The 23,419-nt window shown below is 36.6% G+C and overlaps 1 protein-coding gene and 1 pseudogene across 1 annotated transcript in view; one reads left to right on the top strand and one right to left on the bottom strand.

Moving 5' to 3' along the window:
• The first annotated feature begins 2,414 nt into the window (after window positions 1-2,414).
• LOC127513812 (sphingosine kinase 2-like) lies at window positions 2,415-5,935 on the top strand (annotated as a pseudogene).
• A 646-nt stretch (window positions 5,936-6,581) lies between these two features.
• Window positions 6,582-23,419, bottom strand: part of ube2o (ubiquitin-conjugating enzyme E2O) — a 31,114-nt gene continuing 14,276 nt past the window's right edge. Inside the window, exons 2-20 of the mRNA XM_051895849.1 lie at window positions 22,769-22,828; window positions 22,416-22,526; window positions 21,658-21,755; window positions 21,394-21,457; window positions 20,208-20,351; window positions 19,927-20,036; window positions 19,179-19,329; window positions 18,127-18,229; window positions 17,566-17,911; window positions 15,346-15,500; window positions 15,034-15,146; window positions 14,831-14,953; window positions 14,462-14,551; window positions 14,072-14,342; window positions 12,390-12,866; window positions 11,992-12,128; window positions 11,626-11,829; window positions 11,109-11,166; window positions 6,582-9,880 (exon numbers count right to left, since the gene is read on the bottom strand). Of these exons, the coding sequence (XP_051751809.1) occupies window positions 9,123-9,880; window positions 11,109-11,166; window positions 11,626-11,829; window positions 11,992-12,128; window positions 12,390-12,866; window positions 14,072-14,342; window positions 14,462-14,551; window positions 14,831-14,953; window positions 15,034-15,146; window positions 15,346-15,500; window positions 17,566-17,911; window positions 18,127-18,229; window positions 19,179-19,329; window positions 19,927-20,036; window positions 20,208-20,351; window positions 21,394-21,457; window positions 21,658-21,755; window positions 22,416-22,526; window positions 22,769-22,828 (3,573 nt within the window). The 3' untranslated portion in view covers window positions 6,582-9,122. The remainder of the gene's footprint in view (window positions 9,881-11,108; window positions 11,167-11,625; window positions 11,830-11,991; window positions 12,129-12,389; window positions 12,867-14,071; window positions 14,343-14,461; window positions 14,552-14,830; window positions 14,954-15,033; window positions 15,147-15,345; window positions 15,501-17,565; window positions 17,912-18,126; window positions 18,230-19,178; window positions 19,330-19,926; window positions 20,037-20,207; window positions 20,352-21,393; window positions 21,458-21,657; window positions 21,756-22,415; window positions 22,527-22,768; window positions 22,829-23,419) is intronic.

Here is a 23,419-nt window from a genome sequence, read left to right as displayed (position 1 = left end):
AATCTGCATCGTTAATCCTTTTGATCTTTTATTTTAAAAATCTACAAAAATCCAACCTTTCATTGGAGAATAAGAATTTTAAATGGGGGGAAAAATCTCATTATGGAAGAAATGTTTTTCTCTGGTCTCTGATCTCTTGTCAGGTGTTCTCCAAACTCATCAGGCATTATAGGAGAAGACTCAGAGCTGTTATCTTGGCAAAAGGAGGTTGCAAAAAGTATTGAATAAAAGGGTATGATTAATTGTGAGCAATGTGTATTAGAGAAAAACATTTCTTTCATAATGAGATTTTCCCCCCATTTAAAATTCTTATTCTCCAATGAAAGGTTGGATTTTTGTAGATTTTTTAAATAAAAGATCAAAAGGATTAACAATGCAGATTTATTTTCATAGCCTTCTTTGGTCATATTTACCAAGGGTATGAATAATTTTGTATATATATATATATATATATATATATATATATTACACTGGAGAGAATCCAGAGATTATGGATGTTACGAGTTTACAGATGTTAAATGGAATGAACGCAACATTTAGGTGAGATGCAACTGTTGCAGTGTGAGGAAGAGCAGGCCAGACAACGAGGGTTGCAAAAATAACCCGATCTTTATTGACACGGGTGGGAAAATGAACGATACAAGAGAAACAAACTCAAAAGCAAGAAAAAAAACGAGGGTGTCGCCAAACAAAAGAAATAATCAAAACAAAACCCCATTAACTAGCGCCCACGCCCCTAAACTAACTACCAAAAATAAAATGTAGAAGCAAAACCGAAAACTTCGGCGTATACGACGCCTTAACTAAACTTACTACATAAATAACTAAAAATACAATAGAGGCGAACACCCCCCACACTAACTAACATAAATCACTAACTAACAAATCGAGCCGTCACTCACTACAGTTGTCAAGAAGGTTGAGATTAACACCGAGTAGGGTTGTACATAACAAAGGGATCATTATTTTCCAATCAAGACCGAATCAAGTGGTTAACTTCACACCAGCATACGAATGCGCACATACAATGAATACGCGAAACTTGTATCACGCTCTAACTCCATCAGATTAACTATTACACGAATGCATCAAACAACTCACAGAGTACTGTCTCAGTAAACCACAGACTAAGTGAACGGCTCAAAGACACGTAGATTGGCTGAGTGCTTCTGGCTCGACAAAGGTGAGTGAGGTCCGAAGCCCAAACGCTCACTCCAGATGGAACGCCGCCAAAAGCCCTTTAAACAATCAGCAACCCGCAGATTGGCAGAACGCTGGTCGTGACGTCAGAGCGTCATGACATCACGATGATTGCTGGTCTTCCGGTCCAGTAAGATCAACCTAAAACAACTCGATGGATAGATAACATAAGAGAGGGAGGAAACAAAATAAAATACAAAACATACATGGAACATAACAATGGAGAATTTTGAATAGTCAGAACAGGGTAAGCGTTAGAAGCATGGTTACAAAAAATATTGTCCAGATACATTTAAACAGGCTTTCTTTGCATTGTTACAGGCAATGACGTATTCAACAAATGAAAATAACTAATAAAAGACCCAATTGTAAAGCAAGGTACAAAGGGAGAGTGCAATAAACTGAAATCAGTATATACTATAGTTGAAGGTTACTCTGCTGTATACGTTACACAAAGTGAATGCCTGTCATTCAGTCATGGATGACTACACAAAACATGCATAATAATAAAAACATTATAAACTGTTACAAAAAGGTGTACAATTGTAGTTTAGGCATAAGTTTGCGCATCAATGAAACTATAGTTACCTTTATGAAATAATCCACTTAACGTGCTGAGATACAAGGAGCGTAAATGCTCCACCCACTGAAACCAAAATTCTCAGAAACCGAAAATCTGTATTACGTAGGCTACTTGCCTGCCAAAACCATACACAATATTGTAATGTATCCAACTCACTTTATGACTTAAAATAGTCTATAAAATCTGAAAAGTATTTGTTGCAGAATGCAGGTCTATGTTTTCAAGTGGAGTTAGAGTTAGGCACTGCCCAACCTTCTCCTATAGATGAGTCAAGGCTGATCCTGCTCGTATCTGATACAATCCTTTTTTTTAAGCAAACTCAGTGCCATGTATCACAAATGCAGATTTTTATACAAAATATTCTTGTAACCAAGCATTGTGACTGTGAATCAGGGAGAAAGTTCATTGGCAGTCATTTAAACAGTCACCTATCTACATTCTGAGACGGTGTTTGTGTAACTGGTCCTATACGCGCCACTCCAAATGGAATTCGAACCAGCATTAACCGGGACAGGAGATGGGTGTGCTAACAAGGACACTAAAGATCACACCTCTAGCATAGTTGCTTACGCTCCTCTTGAGGGGAAGGGGAGTGAGGTTTACCTGCACAGCTCTTCCTACGTAGCTCGTTTCTATTATATTTGCATCCGGAGTTTGTCTAGATGCCCAAAATAGCTATCTAGGCAGGCGGCTGACAAGGTTTTCAGACACACTCCTTAATCCATTGAGTTAAAAATTCAAATTGTCTCAGAATATTTTGCCATTGTCTATTTATGAGTGCAAATTGCGAATTACCTTCCACTATTTACACTTTATACTACTATTTATACTATTTACTGTAAATAGCATCTTCCTTTTTGTACACTTAGTGTAAATTGCTTCTGCCAAACATTTTAGTATTGTTTGACCTTCATTTATTGTTGACAGTTGACATGCATCCTTTTTGAAGTGTTATTTGCATAGTATTCCTTTATTAACCTGGAGTCCATGAGATTGTCTATTGAACTCCTGGCTGCTTTGTCACTGACACGCACCCAATGTTTTCTCAGGTGGTGAATGGACTGATGGAGCGTGAGGATTGGGAACAAGCTATTCAGACCCCTCTGGGAGTGCTTCCGGGGGGCTCAGGAAATGCACTGGCAGCCTCTATACAGCACTATTTTGGGTATGACCTTCCACAGCTCATATATTGCTTGTATGGAGCTATTAGCTAGGGCTGCAGATGTGCACATCTGGGAAATTTCTTTATCCAAATTGCTTGCTTGCAGGCCTCTTGGATCAATGTCACTAAGTCATTGTTTAAGTCATTACTCAGCTAAGCAAACCCAAATTGCTCCAAAGATGCTATAATATGCTCTCCATATTCTGCCCCTCCTGTTTTCCACAGAGCAGCACTAGGCAAATCTTTTCAGAACAAAGAGCGAGAAAATAATTCCAAACATTATTTAGCCCTGAGCTAAATTGCAAGGTTGTGAGACTAACACACATTTTTTTTCCCTTAATTCAATAACATTTAAAAAAAAAAAAAAAAAAAAAAAAAAAAAGATAATTTTTTTTAAAAATAATTGATTAAAAAAAAAATATATATATATTGACTCCTGCACATGGAAAAAAGCACATGTAAATCAGCATTTTGGTTAAATAATTTAAGTGGTCCTTTGTGACGTCAGCATACAGCAATCCTGCATCCATCCAAACAGTGAGCTTGATTAACAGGTCATTGTGCTCAAACCTTTCAGCCAGTCTGATTATAAGCCAGGTTCATACTGTACAACTGTGGCCATGATTTTGCCATCTGAGATCAATTTTGGGGTAAAAGCTCTCTTGCCATATGGAAGTCTATCCAAGTCTCACCAGACTGTGATCACTTATTGTGATGTTCTCTGGCAGCTGATTAATAGATTTTTTCATAGGTTTGTGGTGACTGATGTGCCTTGTGGCTGTTTTCCAGGTTACAAGCTGTGTCCAGTGAAGAGCTGCTGGTCAGTTGGGGCTTCCTGTTATGTAAAGGACTAGTGTCACGACTGGACCTCACATCTGTCTGCATGGCTTCCAGTCAATGCTTGTTCTCCTTCCTGTCTCTGGCCTGGGGCGTTGTGGCTGATGTAGACATTTAAAGTGAGAAGTATAACCATGTGGGAGCTGCCCGATTTATGGTGGGAACCCTGCTTTCGTGTGGCATCACGAAGATAGGGGAAAACTAGCTTACCTACCCATAGAGAACACCTTGCCCCAGTCTAACTCTGATACCTGCTGTTCTTCAAATGACTCACTTGCTCACAGTCTCCAAAATTCCAGCAACTCCAACAATGCTTCCAAGTCAAAGCAAACTAATCCATCACCTGTGTCTGTATTTGGTCCTACAGACTCCCTACTCACCCCCTCAACCATCCAATACCAGGACACTGGACAGTGGTTCAAGATGAGGATTTTGTAGTAGTTGTGGCCATGTATCAGTCTCATCTTGCAGAAGACATGTTTGCTGCACCTGCTTCCAGACTCGATGATGGCATAATTCACCTGATCTACGTGAAGGCAGGCATCTCTTGCAGATCTCTCTTGCACCTATTCCTAGCTATGGAAAAAGGAGGCCACCTTAGAACATACTGCCCTCATGTGGTTTATGTTAAAGTGAAGGCTCTGCGTCTTGAACCATACTCACCCAAAGGGATCATTACTGTGGATGGAGAGTTGGTAGATTATGGACCGGTGCAGGCACAAATTCATGGCAGCCTGGCAAGACTCATAGCTGGGTGACAAAATGGATATGGTGCTGGCAGAGTTGTTCTTTTCCATATTATGAAAGTAGGGACTGGGTCAATCAAGCTCCAAAATAACAAATAAAAGTAGCCTATATGGCAAATGCATTGCATCAGAAGTCTTTTGAAACCATAAAATAGCTGTTTAATGTGACAAACAAAATTGTGATTGAATGAAATTCAAGTTATTTACTGAAAATATTCCCCTGCGCTGTAGTACTTAAATCAAATCAAAAGACAGAACAACATTGAGGGTTAATAGTCAATTTACATTTCTGATTTCAGAATTCTGAAAAAAATTGCAGGGCAAAAAGATTGCATTATCAAACATCTCTTATATTTAGTCTTAATGTCAAATTAAATTCTGACATGTTAAGTGTTAAAAGATACTTAAGTGTTAAAAGATACTGGTGTTAAAAGTGTTCAAAGATACTGAATATCATTAAGACAAGACTGCTTTTACCAACAGTCTATCAGGATAAAGAGTAATCTGCCAGCAGCTGTTTCAGTAATAAGCCATCTAAATTGTTGACTAGTACATGCTGCCCTGCAGGCAGGGCTGTTCTTCTGACAATCGATCAGTTTCTGATTTTCCCAAGAGACTCAGTTATCAGTACCTTAAGCATATTTGTATAAGGGAGGTTACTGACCTTTTTAAGTAACCTGGTCTGTGGGCAGGCCGCATTTTGACTATTCTGTTATGCTGCAGTGCAACAACTATGGCAAATTTTGTCTTAAAGGGATAGTTCAACCAAAAATGAAAATTCTGTCATTTCTCACCCTCAAATTGTTCCAAACTATGAGTTTCTTCAAAATATCTTCTTTTGTGAAAGAAGAAAGAATGTCGGTAACCAAACAGCTGATGAGCCCCGTTGACTTCCGTAGTATTTTTTTTTCTTCCATATTATGGAAGTCAATGGGAACCATCAACTGTTTGGTTACCCATATTCTTTCGTTTGGAACAACTTGAGGGTGAGAAAAATGACAGATTTTAAATTTTTGGGTGAACTACCTTTAAGCATGCTGCTGGACTGAGTTTTTTTTATATTTGTATGCATATACTGATTTGTCTATCAATTATTGATCAAGTGTGCATTATATGAACTTTCCTTTCCAAAAATATATTCAGTATTATTGAGTAATGATTGTGACTGTTATTGATCGATTTATAGTGCACAATTATGCAAACAATGTACTAAGATATAAATGCTTCAAAATAGATATTGTGCCTTATAGTTAAATCAGCATCAGTACTACTGAATGGTTGTATATTATTCTAAAATACATCTGATTGTTGTAAGTCAGAGTATGAATACATGTATTCATATAAGTCTATGACTATGCTAAACAGTATGCTGGGGATAGAGAATAAAGTTTAAGTGATTGTCTGATAGGATTGAGGAATCTTTTTAAGTAAGCAATGTATCCTAACAATACTACAACCAAGTTCAAATTTGTTGTCAGAGCAGTTTTGTTGCTCAATGCCATGTTTTTGGAATAGGTGGCTGACTAATATTCTACTGTTTAAAGTAATTTAATATGATCTGAGTAATCTATTTTTCCACTCTAAATTTTTCTATTGGAAGTTCAAAGCAAAGAGGTAGCACCTCTCTTTTTTATTTATTTATTTTTTTAATAAAAGTTTGTTTAAATGCATGTTGTTTCTCCTTCTGATAGATGATCAGTTCCTGAAAAAAATAAATTAATACTTAGGTAAAAAAACAGGATAATTTAGGATAATGCTTGCAAAGTTTAATGCTTCACTTTTTACATTGTTTAATGCAACCAAAATAAATTGTTTACAAATTTACAAATGAAGCAAAAAAAAAAAAAAAAGAGAAAAGAATAATAATAATAATAATAATAATAATAATAATAATAATAATAGTAATAATAATAATAATAATAATAAAAAAATACAACACACACTCCATGATACACCCCAAGCATTCACATGACCAATTAGGACTCACTTTTCTGTTAAATATATAATCTATATATTTTATATATTTCTATAGTCATGACTTCTGTACAGAGGATTCAGGCTACAAATCATGTTTATTAGTTTACCAATACAGGCCACTGTGGAAATGTTTACATTGTACAGTCAAGTCTCATGTAGCCGTTAAGGCTTAAAGCAACATGTTACATGCTTTGGCTGTTATTTCTCTTCATAATAGTGTGATTAAATTCATAGTATTTTACACATACACAGAAAACACTTCCTAGTTTAAGGTTGATGTCTGATTCTCGCTTGAAACTTAGCTTAACATTTCAGTACTGAATGTAGGAAATGTACTGAAAATGAGTCATGGAGGGCTGAACTGGTGAAAGAGTTAAAGCGGAAGAGAGACTTACAGTTTAATCTCTGTTAACTGAGCAAATGTGCATATGAAACAATTTGATAAAGCCTTTATTTTTCTCCAAATGCCAAAGTGTAATAAGCTACAAATTCAAAAGAAAACAAGTAGAAAATCAATTTATCTAGAACATCTCAAAAATATCTTACTATTAGCGACATATGCATGGAAACATGTATGAGAATTTCTTATATAAGATGGCACAAAGTCACCAGCCAGAAATTTCTTTTTGTCTTTTAAATGACTTAAATGCTAACGTGCAGAAAAACATCAGCAGTATATTACATCTACACATTTGCCAATCAGCCCAAGCCAGCTGCTCACAACTCACAACATAAGAAACATGATGTGCCTTCCAGTGCTAACAAGTGTAATTATGTGCAATCACATTTGTGCAAAACTAAGAAAATTATGAGGATCTGTTAAATGTAAAACAGCCTGATGACTCCATAGCCATATAAAGCTGTGTGCACTTTTCTCAAGTACTGCATCACAAAGAGGAACAGCACATGAAACAGATTGTGTCTGTAGGCTGTGCTATAATTACAGCTGGCCTGATGTTGATGTAAACAAAAGAGTGAGGTTGGAACTGTTCGCTCTGAAACTAGTCTGCTGCCTCCTAGTGGTCTGGAGAACCACAGCACCAGGATTAACATGAAGCTTCTAAATCACAGCATCTAAATCGTCACAAAGACACATATGATATCGGGAATAAAAGTTGGTTAAATAGTGTATCAAAAAAAAACAAACAAAAAATTTTTTTTTATATATTTATATATATATATATATATATATATAAGCATATGCACAAATGAACCAATTCACAGTTGTTGAAAGAATATAACTTCTTGGATTGTGCTTGTGAAAATAATTAGTAAAATTTATGCTTCTCCGTCATACTAGTGTCTCAACTGGGCCCCTTAACAGAAAATGACAATGCAGTTTAAAAAAAAAAAAAAAGGAACGTAGGGTCAAGCTTGAAATCAGTTTTAAGGCAACAATGTTGGACAGAGGAAAGAGTTGCAAATGGGAACAGTGGAACTCATTTGTTCAAACCAGAGACCTTCATGCAGGCAAAGCTCAAAATGTAAAAAAAAAAAAAAAAAAAAAAAAAAAAAAAAAACCCTCTGCCTAGTGATTAGTTGACTCTGGTTTCCTTTTCACATGTATAGAAGACTAACCTGCCTCATAAGATAAGTCCCACTGGTTATTTACAAATATGTAAACTGGATTTTATGATATATGTGTTTATGGTGAAAGTGTAAGAAAAGTTGTAAATAATATACTGTACAGAGAACACTAGTTAATAAAGTTGAAATTTTTTCTGTTGTGGGAGAGGGAAAGGAGATGTTAGATTCCAGTTTTAAGAGTCAGAGTAGTTTAGTGTGTCTGGTTGCTTTTTGTCTTTTAAATGTAAACTTGACACTCAACTTTCATATGATTTCGGTGCAAAACACTAGCAGGAATGATCAGGATCTGTACAGTATAGATGACTGGGCAGTTGTACAACTTTGTCTTTTTTGGATCAAAAAGCAAGTCACCAACACCTTTAAAAGAATGATGATATTGATCAAGACTGAAAAGCATTGCAATGTATAAAGCAGCACTGGAAATATGGACCAGAGAGCAAGTCATGCTGGGAAATATAGTTATTTGATGAACCATGGACTAAAAGTCACACCTGATCTGAAACTTCATCCTTACTCCTTTTTTTGCAAGCAAACTTCCTTCAAATTGTGCAAATCAATATGTGGTATGTCTGGTGGTAATCCCATCCCCAAAAAAAAAAAAAGTAGCAAAGGACAACACCAAGGACCAATAGGAGTATCCCTCTGGCACGGTTTATAACCACAAATCTTGAAAAGTCACAACACAACAAAAGATTCAGTCATGCCTCAGTATCTCTTAATGTTTCACATCTGTCCATACTTCCCTGAGAGAGCGGTGTGACGGCCGAGTTGTTGTCAGGGAAACAATATAGAAGCATATGAAACTTCAACATTGTTTAATACAAACAAATAATGTGTGCTGCCACCCCATGACCAATGAGAGGCAACAAACAAAGCAACTAAAGATGCACTACAACGCAATTAACAAAGGCTGCTGGGAACATCTGCAGCCTGATGAGGAGATTAAACTTCCAGGATCAAGGTCAAAGGGGAAAAACACAGCTCGTGTGTTGAAAAAAAAAAGAGGGAGAAAAGAAAAAAGGGAAGGCAATTATTTGTTTTCTGGGTATTCAGGAACACCAGTAGCTGTGAGAGTAGCTCGATACTGCTGCAAAACTACACGCATGCTCTTTACAAAGCCTTTGGAAAGAGGAAAGAGTGGGAATCCAATATCTGGATAGCCACTGCGCTCTGGAAGGAAGCTGCGATAGCTTTTTCTCCGTTTCTTTGGTCTAACAGTCGGCTGAGACTCCTGACATGGTTTTACACTTTGTTGAGACGTCACAAAACCCAACACCACTTCAGAACCTTCCGGTATTTCTGATCCTGCACCACCCCCCACTGAGCTATCACACTCAGAGTTCTGGCTCAGGTCCCGTTGCCCACCTGAACCAGGAGGTACACTGGCCCCCACTGTGGAAGGACTGAGACCTGAGTCCTCAAGCTCCTCTTCACTTTGCACATCCTGTTTGCTTGGGCTGCTGTGGGCCAGAGCTGAGGGGATCTCCTCCAGAGGTTCTGCATGGAGGCTGCCAACCCCACATCGTGAAACACGGTCAGTCACTGCCCCATCCAAATCTAGCCAGGACTCCAGCCGATGGACCAGCCGCCAGCCACTGCAAGCAAAGTGCTCACAGATCTCCTGCTGAAAGACCTCCACAGGCTGCTGGAGAAGTTGAGTCATTGACTGCACCATCTTAATGAGTGCCATCTCGTTGTAGCAGCGACTGTTCTCGTAACCCTCTTGAAGTCCCCGGTCACTATCAAAGCCAGCCTCATTATAGTATGGCTCATTGACCAGGATTAGACCTGAAGGGGTGGAGAAATAATATTTACACAATGCAAGAGAGAAATAAAGAGTGCTTCTAATGAAATCATACATGTAAAATTACATTTAAATGGTTAGTCCACCCAAAAATGAAATATCTGTCATTAATTACTTACCCTCATGTTGTTCCAAACCTGTAAGACCTTCACTCATCTTCAGAACACAAATTAAGATTTTTTTAGATGAAATCCATAGAAATCCAGTTTTTATCCTCCATAGAAAGCAATGTAATTACAGTCATTCAAGGTCCAGAAAAGTAGTAAAGACATTGTTAAAATAGTCAATGTGACTACAGTTTTTCAACCTTAACGTTAAGATGCGACAAGAATACTTTTTGTGCACAAAAACAAAAAAATAATGACTTATTTAACAATTTCTTCTAAACCCTGTCAATCTCATATGCAGTTGAGGCAGTGAACGCAGTTCAGCGCTTCTGTGTTTACGTCCGAACGCCGGCTCAGTATTCTCCTTTCTAGAGAAGAAATTGTTGAATAAAGTCGTTATTTTTGTTTTGTTTTTGTGCACAAAAAGCATTTGTCGCTTCATAACATTAAGGTTGAACCAATGTAGTCACATGGGCTATTTTAACAATGTCTTTAATACCTCCTGGACCTTGAATGATGGTAATTATGTTTCTTTCTATGGGGGATAAAAAAAAAAAAAATTAAAAAAACCCTTGGATTTCATTAAAAACATCTCAATTTGTGTTCCGAAGATAAACGAAGGTCTTACGGGTTTGGAACGACACGAAGGTGAGTACTTAATGACAGAAATTTCATTTTTGGGTGACTGGCAGAAAAAAAGACTGACACTCTAAAAGAGATACTTAAAGGAATAGTTTACCCAAATATAAAAATTCTGTTATTATTTACTCAACCTCAAGTCATCTCAAACCTGTATGACTTGGCTTTCTTCAAAATATCTTCTTTACTATTCCACAGACAAAAAAAAAAAAAAAAAATTGGAAACCATGTATGGACCAAAAAAAAAATATGTTCCAAGAAGAGAAAAAGTAATATAGTTTTGGAATGACATAAGGGTGAATAAATGATGACAGATGAACTATCATTTTAATGTAGATGATATTAAATGAGGAGTAGGGCTGCACTCAAATCACAAGATTTCTTATGGTTTTCAACCAAAATAATGGTTGAAAAATTACCAAAAAATATATACTGCATGTTTTATACTGTATTAGTTTTAATTAACCTTGTATAGAGATAAGCACTTGCAGTAGACTGGATTTGCTGGTCCATCTTTCAGTACCCTGTGAAAGGAAACATTACAAAAATCACAAGTCAGCATTGACCAATAATCATACAATGCAATTAAGAGTATAGAGGATTTAGTGATAAAGCCAAATTGTGGTCAAGAAAATAATCAAAATTAATCTTTTGAAGTAAAAGAGTTTGATGTAATGCGTGTACATGAACTTTCAGAACTCAAGTTTCTACTAATGCTACATGAACATGTCACTCATAACATGTTATTTATAGTCTTGCAGGTAAAATAGGAAAAAAATGGGCCATTTCATTCCAAATGTCAGAGAGCTAGAAAATGGTCATGTAAAACTAACTAATTTAGGATATGACCGCCTGAAAGGACAAAAATCATCCAACAATAAAGTCATCCAACATGATAACAAAGAAGAATGACCAAAGAGGAGTGCAGTCCAAAATCAGAAATGTATCAGTCAAAAATTAGAACAGAAAGTAGGTCAGCTCACCTTTCCAATCCAGGTGCCGAGAAGACTGACACAAACCTTCCCATTGTCATAGAGGTTGGGGTTAAGTCGTCCGCTGCACTGAGAAAGGTAACGAAAGAGAGGAGGAACAGCAGGATAGATATTAGGAAGCTGGATATCAAAGAGGAAGAGTCCATCCTCGTAGGGAGTGCGGTTAGGGCCTTTAATGAGAGCTGAGAAAAGATCCTAAAGAAAACAACAGGAAAGGTTAATTGAAGAAAAGGGGAACTTTTGATGGAATTGATTCAGAATTGTTTTCCATACTTTGTAAAATAAGCTAAATGCAAAAACAAAAACAAAAAATACTAGAAAAAGTTCATAAATATGTTGTGTGCAAGGCAAATTTACCATTCTGTCCTCAAAAGTCTTCACCATGATGCCATCGGGCAGAGAGGTGGCTAGCAGGGCCATTTCTTTCCTTACAGTGCTAAAGAACTTCTTTGCTTCTGCTGGCTGGAATTCCATTTTTTTAAAAGAGTGGGTGTCTATGGCAAGAAAGAGGAGACATTTTTAGATGGCTTCTAGAATAAAACTCAGACAACGTGCTGTATGAAATTGCTGTTAGGATTTTTATTCAAGAAGATACCACTTCAGTGACAATTTCTATTATAAATAATCTACTGTTCACATAGAAGGCACTTTCATGAAAATATGCAGTAGTAAGTAGTCAATAATTCTAATGTTATTTTTGTTTATTAAAATGAAATAAATAAATAAATAAATAAATGTTGGTGTATAGTATGTACCTGGGGCCCATTCCAAAACGGAAAACACTTCCCCTTTAGCACTGGTGAAAGTGACACCTGGTTTGCCTCCACTCTGCTGACACAAAACTGGTGTGTCACTAGGCCACTCAGAACGCACAGGCGTCTGTGGTTCAGCTAGTACTGGCGCCAACACCCTCTCCTCCTCTATAGCAGCCTCCATTTTATCTTCTTCTACAATGGCCACATTGTCTAGAGTCTTTTTCAGGTTTTCCTGAAGTTTCTTAATATCATCCAGAAAGCGTTTTTCTTTCGTGGGTTTGGCATCAGCGGGGGTTGTGGCAGCAGTTGCAGCTGATGGTTCGGCAGTGGGTGAGGTTGGTGATCCGGTCCAGAGCTGCTCAACAGTCATGTTCTTTAAACTTTCTAAAATCTTTAGGGCTTCTTTAAGCTCACGAAATCCCCGTGGTGGAGTCTCTTTACTGGGCTTTTCTTCAGGTGCAGCAACTCCACCTCCACCTAAGCAAGGACAAATAATTAGTCTTTAGGTGAAAACACCAATTGCAACATCAAAGACAGACAACACTGATGTTAAGGGCCATCGCTAGTGGGGAAAAAAAAAGTGGGACTGAATACAAAGGGTCCAAGAGATATTGAGGGAAAGGGTTGGACCACAATGTTCCCCCGCCCAATAAACTGTGCAAGGGGCCCAGAAAACCTAGTGATGCCACTGATGTTATTACATATCCATGAAAATAAATAAAATCTCAATTATACTTTTATTTAAATCATAACAATTCTCTGAATAGTTTCAGCATGTTAATGGATATGACAAAGTTAATGGCAGAATAGAACTGCTACACATGCTGCTGCTGCAGTTCAAGTATGGATTTGCTACTGCCAAAAGATGCACAGCAACGCTGCTGGGAGCATGCAAGATAAGCTGCTGCTGCATGAATAGGCATACATAAATCACGTAGCAGATCTAGATAGGTGGAGCTAGGGAAGGTGAAGGGTTTCAGAGGAACTCTGCGCAATACAGGACCAAGCTTACAGTGAACTGGAAATAGACTTTTTAAAGGGTTAGTTCATCCCAAAATGAAATTTGTCATTAATTACTCACCCTCATGTCGTTCCAAACCCGTAAGACCTCCGTTCATCTTCGGAACACAAATTAAGATATTTTTGATGTAATCCGAGGAAACGTCCAAACGGACAAACATGGACAAACACGGAGCCTGCACTTCGTTAACTATGTCAACTGAGTATGACAACAGTTCAAATTGTTAAATAAAGTCATTATTTTTGTTTTGTTTTTGCACACAAAAAGTATTCTCGTCACTTCATAATATTAAGGTTGAACCACTGTAGTCACATGGACTTTTTTTAACGCTGTCTTTCATATCTTTCTGGACCTCAAAACGTGCAATGACGTTGCTGCCTATGTGTGGTTCAGAAACCCTCGGATTTCATCAAAAATATCTTAATTTGTGTTCCGAAGATGAACGAAGGTCTTACAGGTTTGGGATGACATGAGGGTAAATACTTAATGACAGAAATTACATTTTTGGGTGAACTAACCCTTTAAGATGGCTGAATACTCAATTTTTTCCTCTTGTGAAACAATGTAAATGGAACATTTTATCTGATACTTAAGAATCTTGCAATTTAATTGTAAAAGTTTAATTGTAAAAATTTGCAATTTAATTGTAAAAATTCACTACCTCCAGGAAGCTCAGGTGTGGAGACAGCTCCTGGTGAGTCTGTAGTCGTGGAGGCATGCACGCCATGGGTTTTGCCATCAGCAATGGCACCTGTGGTAGGGGAGCAGACTGAGATTGTTTCCCCAGCACCTGGTTCCTCTTCTACTTGTCCATTATCTGTCTCCCAGCTATCACTCTCATCTTCCCATTCTTCAGATGAGGCACCACTACTGCTACCCTCTGCAGAGTCATAATATGTTTCTTCAATCTCAGACTCGACATTATACAAGTGCTAAAAGAGAAAGAATAAATGAGTGTTAGTTCCAGGTTCCATACAGGTGGGTATGCACACGCACAGTAGCAAATTCTTTTCATCAGTTTAAATTAAAGGCTAGATAGACTGGTGCATACCTGTGGCAGGACAATAGTCTTTGAATTATCAGCCCACACAACCTCCACTTTACTGCTCAGATCCACCCTGCACACTTGGCCAACAGATCTCTACAGTTGAGACAAGGCATAAAGACAAAAGGAGAAAATTGCCAATAACAAGATAGAACTATCAAACTACCTTACAAGAGCACCAAGTCATTTTGTCTACTTATATCAAATACAAAAAAAAAGTTCTACATCAAATAAAAAAAAAAAAAAAAAAATTGAGTAACAAAAATTACTATGGGGAGTTACATATTAAACTAGAGAATCAGACTCCATATTAAAATGCACACTGGCAATGTGATAAGCCTGGAAAATTTTCTATGCAAAATTATGTTTTTGTACCTCATTTTCACAGTCATCTGTGTCCGAGTTGCCGATCCTTATGACAATATCCGTTGTGTGAAAATGGAAATCTGGATGATCAGCAATGTCATAAACACTAACATCCTCCTCCTCCCCAATCACCTATATATACAAGATTAATTTGTTAAACAATATTAAAATAGACAATCCCAAACACCTCTTCATGACAAAATCAAAAATACCTCAACATCGTTGCCCGCATCATTGAGTTTGACCCACTTGACTACACAGGTTCTGGCCTTATGATCACCTGACTGAAGCACCCCATAGACACCTGTATCATGAAGAGCCTGGGCTGCAGGAGCCACAATCAAACAGGGTTTATTACAAGTGAGTAAAAAGCAAGATCTTGTCACTTGTTGTGTCTAAATATCTATTTGCCAAGTCAATTTTAATCGACCTAATATAAGGACTTTACTGATACAGCATGCTCCACTAAACAAGCAAACCAAGAGCCATATTGAAAATGACAACTGTATTATAAAAGAACATACACCGTTTGTCTACAACATAGTCTCCTGGGCAGAACTCATGGTTGTCCAGGTGCTGGATAGGGATCAGGTCATTGGAGCGGATCCCAGTCTCTAATCTTCCATCCTTCCACATCACATCTGCAGAGGTTACAGTGGAGACAACCTCAACTGCCACCCTACGCACAAACAGACATACCAATTAAGAGTCCATTCTATATGAAGTTTTATTTAATTTGACAGAAATATGATCTACTTAAAGTCTTTCTTTGAAGGGGTCATACCATAATATCTGATTAACAGATTGTGTAGCACATTTCAGCAAGGATTGTTTCATGTACCTGTCACAACGCAATTCAGTTTTTACAGCTTCAATGTAAACAATATGATGTAAATCTAAACATCAGAGCCCATTCTTTGTGCATGAATTAAGTTATTTGGATTTAACAGTTTTGTGTCATGTTGTAATCATAACATGTCATGTTTTTGTTAACACGTCCGTAAGCTCAACCTGCATGTTAGTGTAACGTAAACAGGATTACGTTAGTTACTTCAATACAGATCTGTCCCAGAGGCCAGATGTCTGATTATTATGTACATCTATTATTTTGTGTTAAATATAAACAATTAACATGGTCTTTAAGAAGTCTTTAACAATTAACACGTATATGCCGTCTTTAATATTACTATTAAAAAGGCAGTGTTATTTGTGGCATTTTTTGTTAATATGATCTGTATATGGCTCTAAGCTGGAAAAAAAAATGACAGACACTATATGTGCACATTAAGAACATTTTCAAAAGGACGAAGACATTGAAAAACACAGCTATGTTTTGCCAGAGTGATATAATACCACGTCTCCTCAGCCATCTCCATACTATAAGAGACATGTGAACAGATACAGAGCTAAACAAGGTAAGATTCCATTATACTGTTCCTAGTCTCTCTGCATGCACATCAAAATGCTGTTTTGGCTGTGTTGCATCTATAGGATCACAAAACAACATGATCAAAAGGGATGGAAACTGTAACAATTTAGGAGAAATCATAATTTTAACCATTTTTTTTTTTTTTGGGTTGCAATTGAACTTAATTGAATTAAATAAAGTAAATGATTTGCAGTTCAGTCATTGGGTCAGATGTTAATGCAGTAACTACTCAAAGGGAGCAAATTTTAGACAGTTCAGTTGTTACTCATTTTGACTAAATCATTAAAAAAAAACATGGCTCATAAAAGTAATATGAGTGCTGGCTGCTTCAATTGTCTGCATTCAGTGTTGAAATGTTTTTCAGTGGTTTCCTGGTCTTTCTAGTTTTTCCCTTTTTTGAACCTCGCTTTTAAATCACTTCAAAATCAATTCAAAAGTGAAAGTAAGATGTGCACAGGCGGCTGCACGGAGATTCACAACGGTGTGGAGCAGAGCGAGCATTTTCAATTAATTCGTATGAAAGTTGAGCTTCCATAGGAAAGAACTAAAAACGCTCCGCACCAGTAGACGCACCGTTTTGAATGCTCGTGCAGCCATGCGCATTTTACTTTCGCTTTCAAATTAGCGCCAATTCGGGGTGGCGATTGCTTGAATGGTGGGTTCATTATTATCCTTAATGTAAAACACAACAACTAGAAAAACAAATAATCCTTTGCAGGTTCCCTGTTAGCACTGGGTTTAAATCCAAAATATTGCCAAATAGGCGCTTTTACATTTCGCTTTGAAACCAAATCTTCCGCCATCATCTTGTCAGTCAGCTCCTCACTCTCATGATAAATGAAATCTGACTCCTGCTGCTGATCTGTGCTGCGACTTTCATTCGGCTCACGCTGCATTGAGCAGATGCATTCAGTTTTTAATTGTAGTGTCTGTTTTCTAACTAAACTAAATGATTTCTATTACTAAAAAAAAAAAAAAAAAAAAAAACGACAGTGGGGTCGGTGCCACGGTGGGCAAGTGACGTAAACGGTGTTGCAGCTGAACACTGGTAACACCATCAACACCAACTATTGCAGCAAGCCTAACACAGCGTGTGTGAAACATGCCTATAACCGGTGTCAAAGGTCAAGAAAATCATTCAGTTATTTAGATTTGTTTATTGATTTGCAAACATAATGATCAGTTCTGTCAGTTAGGACAGAAGGATATCAAGGGTGATCCTGCAGGTATTGCACTATGATTTACAACTCTTAGCTGGCATGGATAATTTCTGAACTCACAAATCACAAGCACATTTGTTTGTGGATTCATTCACCTGTCTCCTGGTTTAAACTCGCGTGAAAACTTAGTCCTCTTCTTCTTGTGCTTTCTCTTTAGGTTGCGGATAGAAAGAGGGATGCTCTTTTTTCGGGTTGGGCCACTCTGCAGTGAGGCCGTTGAGCTGGCAGAGGAAGTGACAGAGCTGGTATCATCTGTATCATCCCCTAGCTCCTCATCTGACTCTTGGTCCCCCAAATGGGTCCATTGTCCCTGAAGAGCATCCATTGGTGGCTCTTTTCCCTGCTCCAAAGCATCCTGGCATGGAACAGGACCATTGTTGGGATAGCATGGAACAGAATTATTATCAGAACAATCCTGTTCCTGCACTGATCTCTTTTCACCTGGAGCATAAGATACAGTACAAAATATTAGACAATTTCTTAGACATGGTACAAAATATCAAAATATCTAAAACAAAGTAAAAAAAAAAAAAAAAAAAAATCATAATCAGTTACATATTTAAATACCAAATTGAAGCAACAATTACATGGAATATGCTGACTATTGACAATTCAGTTCAGTTTGTAGTTTAAACGTGAATGTGACAGTGCAGTACCTTCCATTCTGTCCATTTTCTCTGTTGACTGTGAATTGTTACTCTGTGTGTCTGCATTTTCTGTAATTTTCTTTCCCACTTCTTTTCTAAACATTCTTTTTAACTAAAAAAAAAAGAAACAAATAATCAAATGGTCAAAAAGCAAGAAAACGGAATTAAAATAGCCAAAATAATTATTTTCATTTAATAAAAACTGTTTAAATACCAGTTAAGTCATGATATTTCAGCTGACCAAACTAGGACTTAATTAAATAAAAATTTCTTCAAGTTTTCAAGTAATTATTCAAGACAGATAAACAAGACAGATAAAACTGTATTAAGATAAATTACAAGCAATAGCATAAATAAAATAATAGAACATAGAACATTTCAACCACTGTTTGCTTCATCTGTATCTAACAGCATCATCAATTGAAGTAAGCTTTCAGGGGAAAAAATAAAACAAAAGCTTTATATTTGTCTCACATAAAATAAACAACAAAACATTAATAGATTCAGTGTTGGCAACGTTTGATAAAGAATCAGGGCTGTAACTGAAATTAGCATTATTTAATTAGCATAAGCATTACTATTTTTCTGTTCTGTTTAATTTTAAAGGCCTGAATTAAAGCTACTAAAGTTGTGATTAGTGTTCTAGTATTCAGTAGTGAGTAGTATTCTAAATTTTCTTGTCAATATTTTTGTTAGATGAATATTAACAAAATAATAGAGAGCTGCAAATCTATGCAGATCAGACACTGCAAGACCAGATCCAATGTTTCAACATAGCATTTTTTGCCTTGTCCATTTACATTCACTTAAGACATAAAACATTTAAATTAATAATTTGCCAAGATGGGCATTTTGACCAAGAAGTATATTTATGAGCAATCGAACACTGCCACCTCTTAATCACTCTGGTACCGGACTGAGTAGGTACTCTGTACTACAGATACTGTAGAATCAAGTTGGTGCAGTGGTACTGATACTTTAGACACCTATACTCGGCAAACTTCTAACAACAAAGAATCAGCTTTTAAAAAACATGTCAGATATGGCCAAATCATCCATACCTTTCGAACAACAGGGTCCTCAGGGTGAGCAGATGCCCCCTCTGGACCATCACAAGTGATTCGTGTGGTTTCACTCTTGGCGGGAAAAATATACAGGGCTCTCTCCCCAAGTTGCCTTTGAGTATGATCAAAGTAGCCCAGCCGCTTTACCCTGAACATTAGAGAAAGCAAGAGAAAATATTTAGTTGACTGTAACATCTGGATTAGTGAGCCTAGATGCTAAATAATGCTAGACAGCACTCAGACATGTTGCTGTTTAAGTAAATCACAAGTAAGTGCCCCGTATAAATAAACTTCCTGTGAACTTAAGCATTGAGATGTTACAAAAATGGCTACCAATTTAAGTGCAATCGGTTAAATATAATGAATATAGCCCCTATGTCCATTAATGAATGGAATTAATTAATTAATTATTTAATTATCCACTCTGTCGACAATCAGCGTAGACCCAGCTGTTATAGGCAATGTGTCTGTATAAACAGGCCATTTCTGTGGACTATAGGCCAGTGATAAGCTTATTTACAATATGGAAATGTATGTATGTATGTATGTGTGTGTGTGTGTATGTATGTATGTATGTATGTATGTATATATATATATATATATATATATATATATATATATATATATATATATATATATATAAAACTGGCATGTGAATAATTTGTTTTACATTTTAAAATCAATCAACGGCCCTAGTTATAAATAATCAAAATGATAAAACTGCAGTGTGGAAATCTAATTTCACCTGCACAGGTTCTCCTGTGTGATGGTTGAAGGTGGTGGGAAGACACTGTCTGACCCCTTTGGAGAGTAACTTTTTGTAATCCATGTCACCTTTAGCTCCACCACTTGAACCTGTAATTATACACAGACTTCATGTACAAGATATATACAACCAGAAATGTAAATTATTAAAACATGTTGAGACGTATAACAGAAACTTGACTTGGTTTTGTTATTTCCTCTAGTAATGACATTCCCAATCACAGAACTCTTGTCTGACTTGGAGTCAAACTTTTGTCTTACCTCCTCCACAACAACTCTGAACTTGCTTTTCTTACTGAGAACTGGCTTCACACCATACAGCCATTGCACGTTAGCAAAAACCTTTGAGGGCCCAATCAAAACCTGACCCGGATAGAACCCATAGGCATCGTCAAAGAATAAACCCTGGAGTAAAAGTCAGAGCAACATTTCACACTAAGACACATTCAACAAGCTCAGTGAGACCGCTGCATAATACATTAATTAAACATAAAGTTTTACACAGCACAGTATAAAACTGGGGCAAATAAAAATGACTTGATTTCTACTACCACATTGGGCTGCCCCCGACTAAAGTTTTTTGCAGTCGACCAGTAGTCGATCATTTAAGCCATTACTCGACTAATCATACTTTTATATTAATTTAATTACTTAAATATATGCTGGGGAACGGAATATATAGCCTATTCCACGCTCAAGCACATGCATAAATCTTGCCACAATGCACTGACAAAAGTAACGATTATGAATATGTCAGAAAAATAGCAAGAAGACATTTTAACTGTGTAAGTTTATTAAAAGTGTATTTATAAACTAGTGTTTTCTGAGTCAGCGTGGGGTGCAAAGATAAAGTTGACAATGCTGCCTCACCATCTCTGTAGTATAGTGGACGTGCATTTAGAGAGAAATATACTTTTCAAATCGATTACATAATCAGAGAGTAGACTATTTGTTTTCGATTCGAATTGGTTTGTTTAAAAGTAGACATTTCAAGCTTTCTAGCTTTCTACACTAATACTTACGCTTCCACACTCCACATAAACACTTCGATATGCACCCATAGCACACATTTATCTAGGTTAACTTTAGAGTGAGCAGCCATGTAAAGTTGCTATTATTTACATGTTTCAAATGATAAGCCATATTTTCGATGGATGATAGGCAAATGTTTGGCCCGACATACTGTAATTACCACAAGAACCGCCGTTAACGATCTGTCCCTCACGGACTGCATGAGTTCCTCACTTCCTGTGGAGTTTTTTCTTCCTGCGACTAAACGACTAATAAAATGTTGGTCAACTAAGCCTCTTCTAACGTTTAGTCGACTATTGGGGGGCAGCCCTAGTGAATACCAATATATCACCCAGCCCTAATGAATATTATATGACAACAAACAAGACCACATAGTTTGATAATGCAGAAAAGAACACACATTCTTGGCACCTACCACATCACTGATGTGAGGGTAAATATCATAGAGTTTTGCGCCATCTTCCTCACTCATAGAACATCTACAGTGAAAAAATAAATTGTATTAAATAGAACACTTCAGTACAGATCAAATCCTAAAATCTCTTATCAAATTATGTAGAATTCTTTATTCTCTGCTATGGAGTTGCACTTGAACAAGACTGAAGGTTTAACGTTCAGCATCATACTGCACGACCCACACTCAAAGAGTTGAAGTAATAAGATATTATGATCACATTACCTTGCACCATTGGAAAGCTTCACAACGATTTGGATGCTGAGATCATACACCTTTCCAAGCCAGAAATCATATACAATGTAGTCACCATACATAAATGACTAGAAAGGTACAAAACATAGATAACATAGTTAGTTAACTAGATAACTAAGTTATTTATATTAGTCATCAATTTTAAGATACTTCCTGGAAATTACCATTACTATTAGTTACTGAGTTTTAGTAGTTTTCATTTTTAATACCTTATGACAATGTTCCCTCCACAAGAAAAAAAAATTTCCCCTTCAACTAACAATTCTTAGCATTCCCTTTATTTAGGACATTGTGCAACCACCCTTTACCAAAATAACAAATTTAGGCTTTAATTTACATCTAAAAAAATGATTGATACACATGCATAGAAATTAGACAGAGCTCTGTTAAGGACAGAAGCTCAAACATGCATGCTGCATGAGAACTAAGGAGGTTTGTTCTAGGGCGTAAAGCACGCGATGCACGTACAAACTTTCCTGTTTACCATATGTACTGTAATGTGCTTTGTATGCATTTATATGGGAATTAAATAAGACCATTCAACATAAAAAAATAGACATTTTTATTGACAAATATTTCTTCACTGTTAGTTTTTGCCTTTATTATAAATTTCATTAATAATCTCTTAAAACTGAAAACCCATACATACCACTATATAACACCTGCTGAAATTTCTTGCTTTTAGAAAATTTGTATTTATGATAAAAAAAATAGGTACAGAAACTCACCCAGACGTGCTGCAGGTCTTTGCTATTGACAGGATATAGAACACAGTTGGTTCCTACAAGTTTCACTGCACATTCTGTGTTTATGTTAGTCACAATGCCACACTGTTTATCCTGCAGGATTCAAAGAACAAATTAATAACCACACCTTCAAGTACAGATGCTGTCATCATAAAGACTACACTTGGTCTAAAAAAAAAAAAAAAAAAAAAAAAAAAAAGAAAGACATCTATACTACAATCCTTTCTACATAACAGGACTGTTTCAGAAATTCTAGTAAAGTCCAAGACACATTTTTCTCTATTATTCTGAACATTGTTTTGTCTTTAAATATAAGTGATAAAAATACAACTTACATTTGAATTCATTCGCCGGACAAAGTCTCTAGGCACAATAGATCGATCTTCAAGTTTGAGCTACATGATCAAGAGAATAGAGAGAGATGTGTGAGCAGGTGATAATAGCAATATATCATGCCTTAGGAAGGAAGTCCAACAGCTTTAACTTTATTTTCATTTGACTCTTCACTTGTTAACTAACAAATAATTTTCAGTTCAGGTGCACCTTTATTTTATTTTTTCATAAAATCACAGATTTATAACATTTGAATTAGGGGTGTGAGATATTGACAATTTTTGGGGGGATTTTGTCGATAATTATTAGATGATATTTTGACTGTTAAAAAGTGTGTTTTTGTGTTGGTACCACAACTGGTTTATGCCTGTTGTGGATAGCTGACTACAAAAGCTGTTCATATTCTTTATATTCTGTGCAGTGGTTAATTCACAGCAGTGACAGAAATTTACTTTTTCATATTGGGGCGATATCTGCCATCTTAAACTGATTTCTAGGGGCATTTTTTTACCTTTATAAGAGCAATTCTTGCATTTAATCAAATTAAATTAGAATAATAAGACACTATAGACCACATTGCCAACCAAATGAAATCAGTATCAACTAGGGATGCTAACGATTAATCGACATTCAATTGTCAAATTTATAATTTA

Source organism: Ctenopharyngodon idella, chromosome 6, assembly GCF_019924925.1.
Source record: "Ctenopharyngodon idella isolate HZGC_01 chromosome 6, HZGC01, whole genome shotgun sequence".
In the NCBI taxonomy this organism is placed as follows: Eukaryota; Metazoa; Chordata; class Actinopteri; order Cypriniformes; family Xenocyprididae; genus Ctenopharyngodon; species Ctenopharyngodon idella.
Note: the sequence above shows the minus strand (reverse complement) of the source record. Positions and strands in the feature narration are given on the sequence as shown.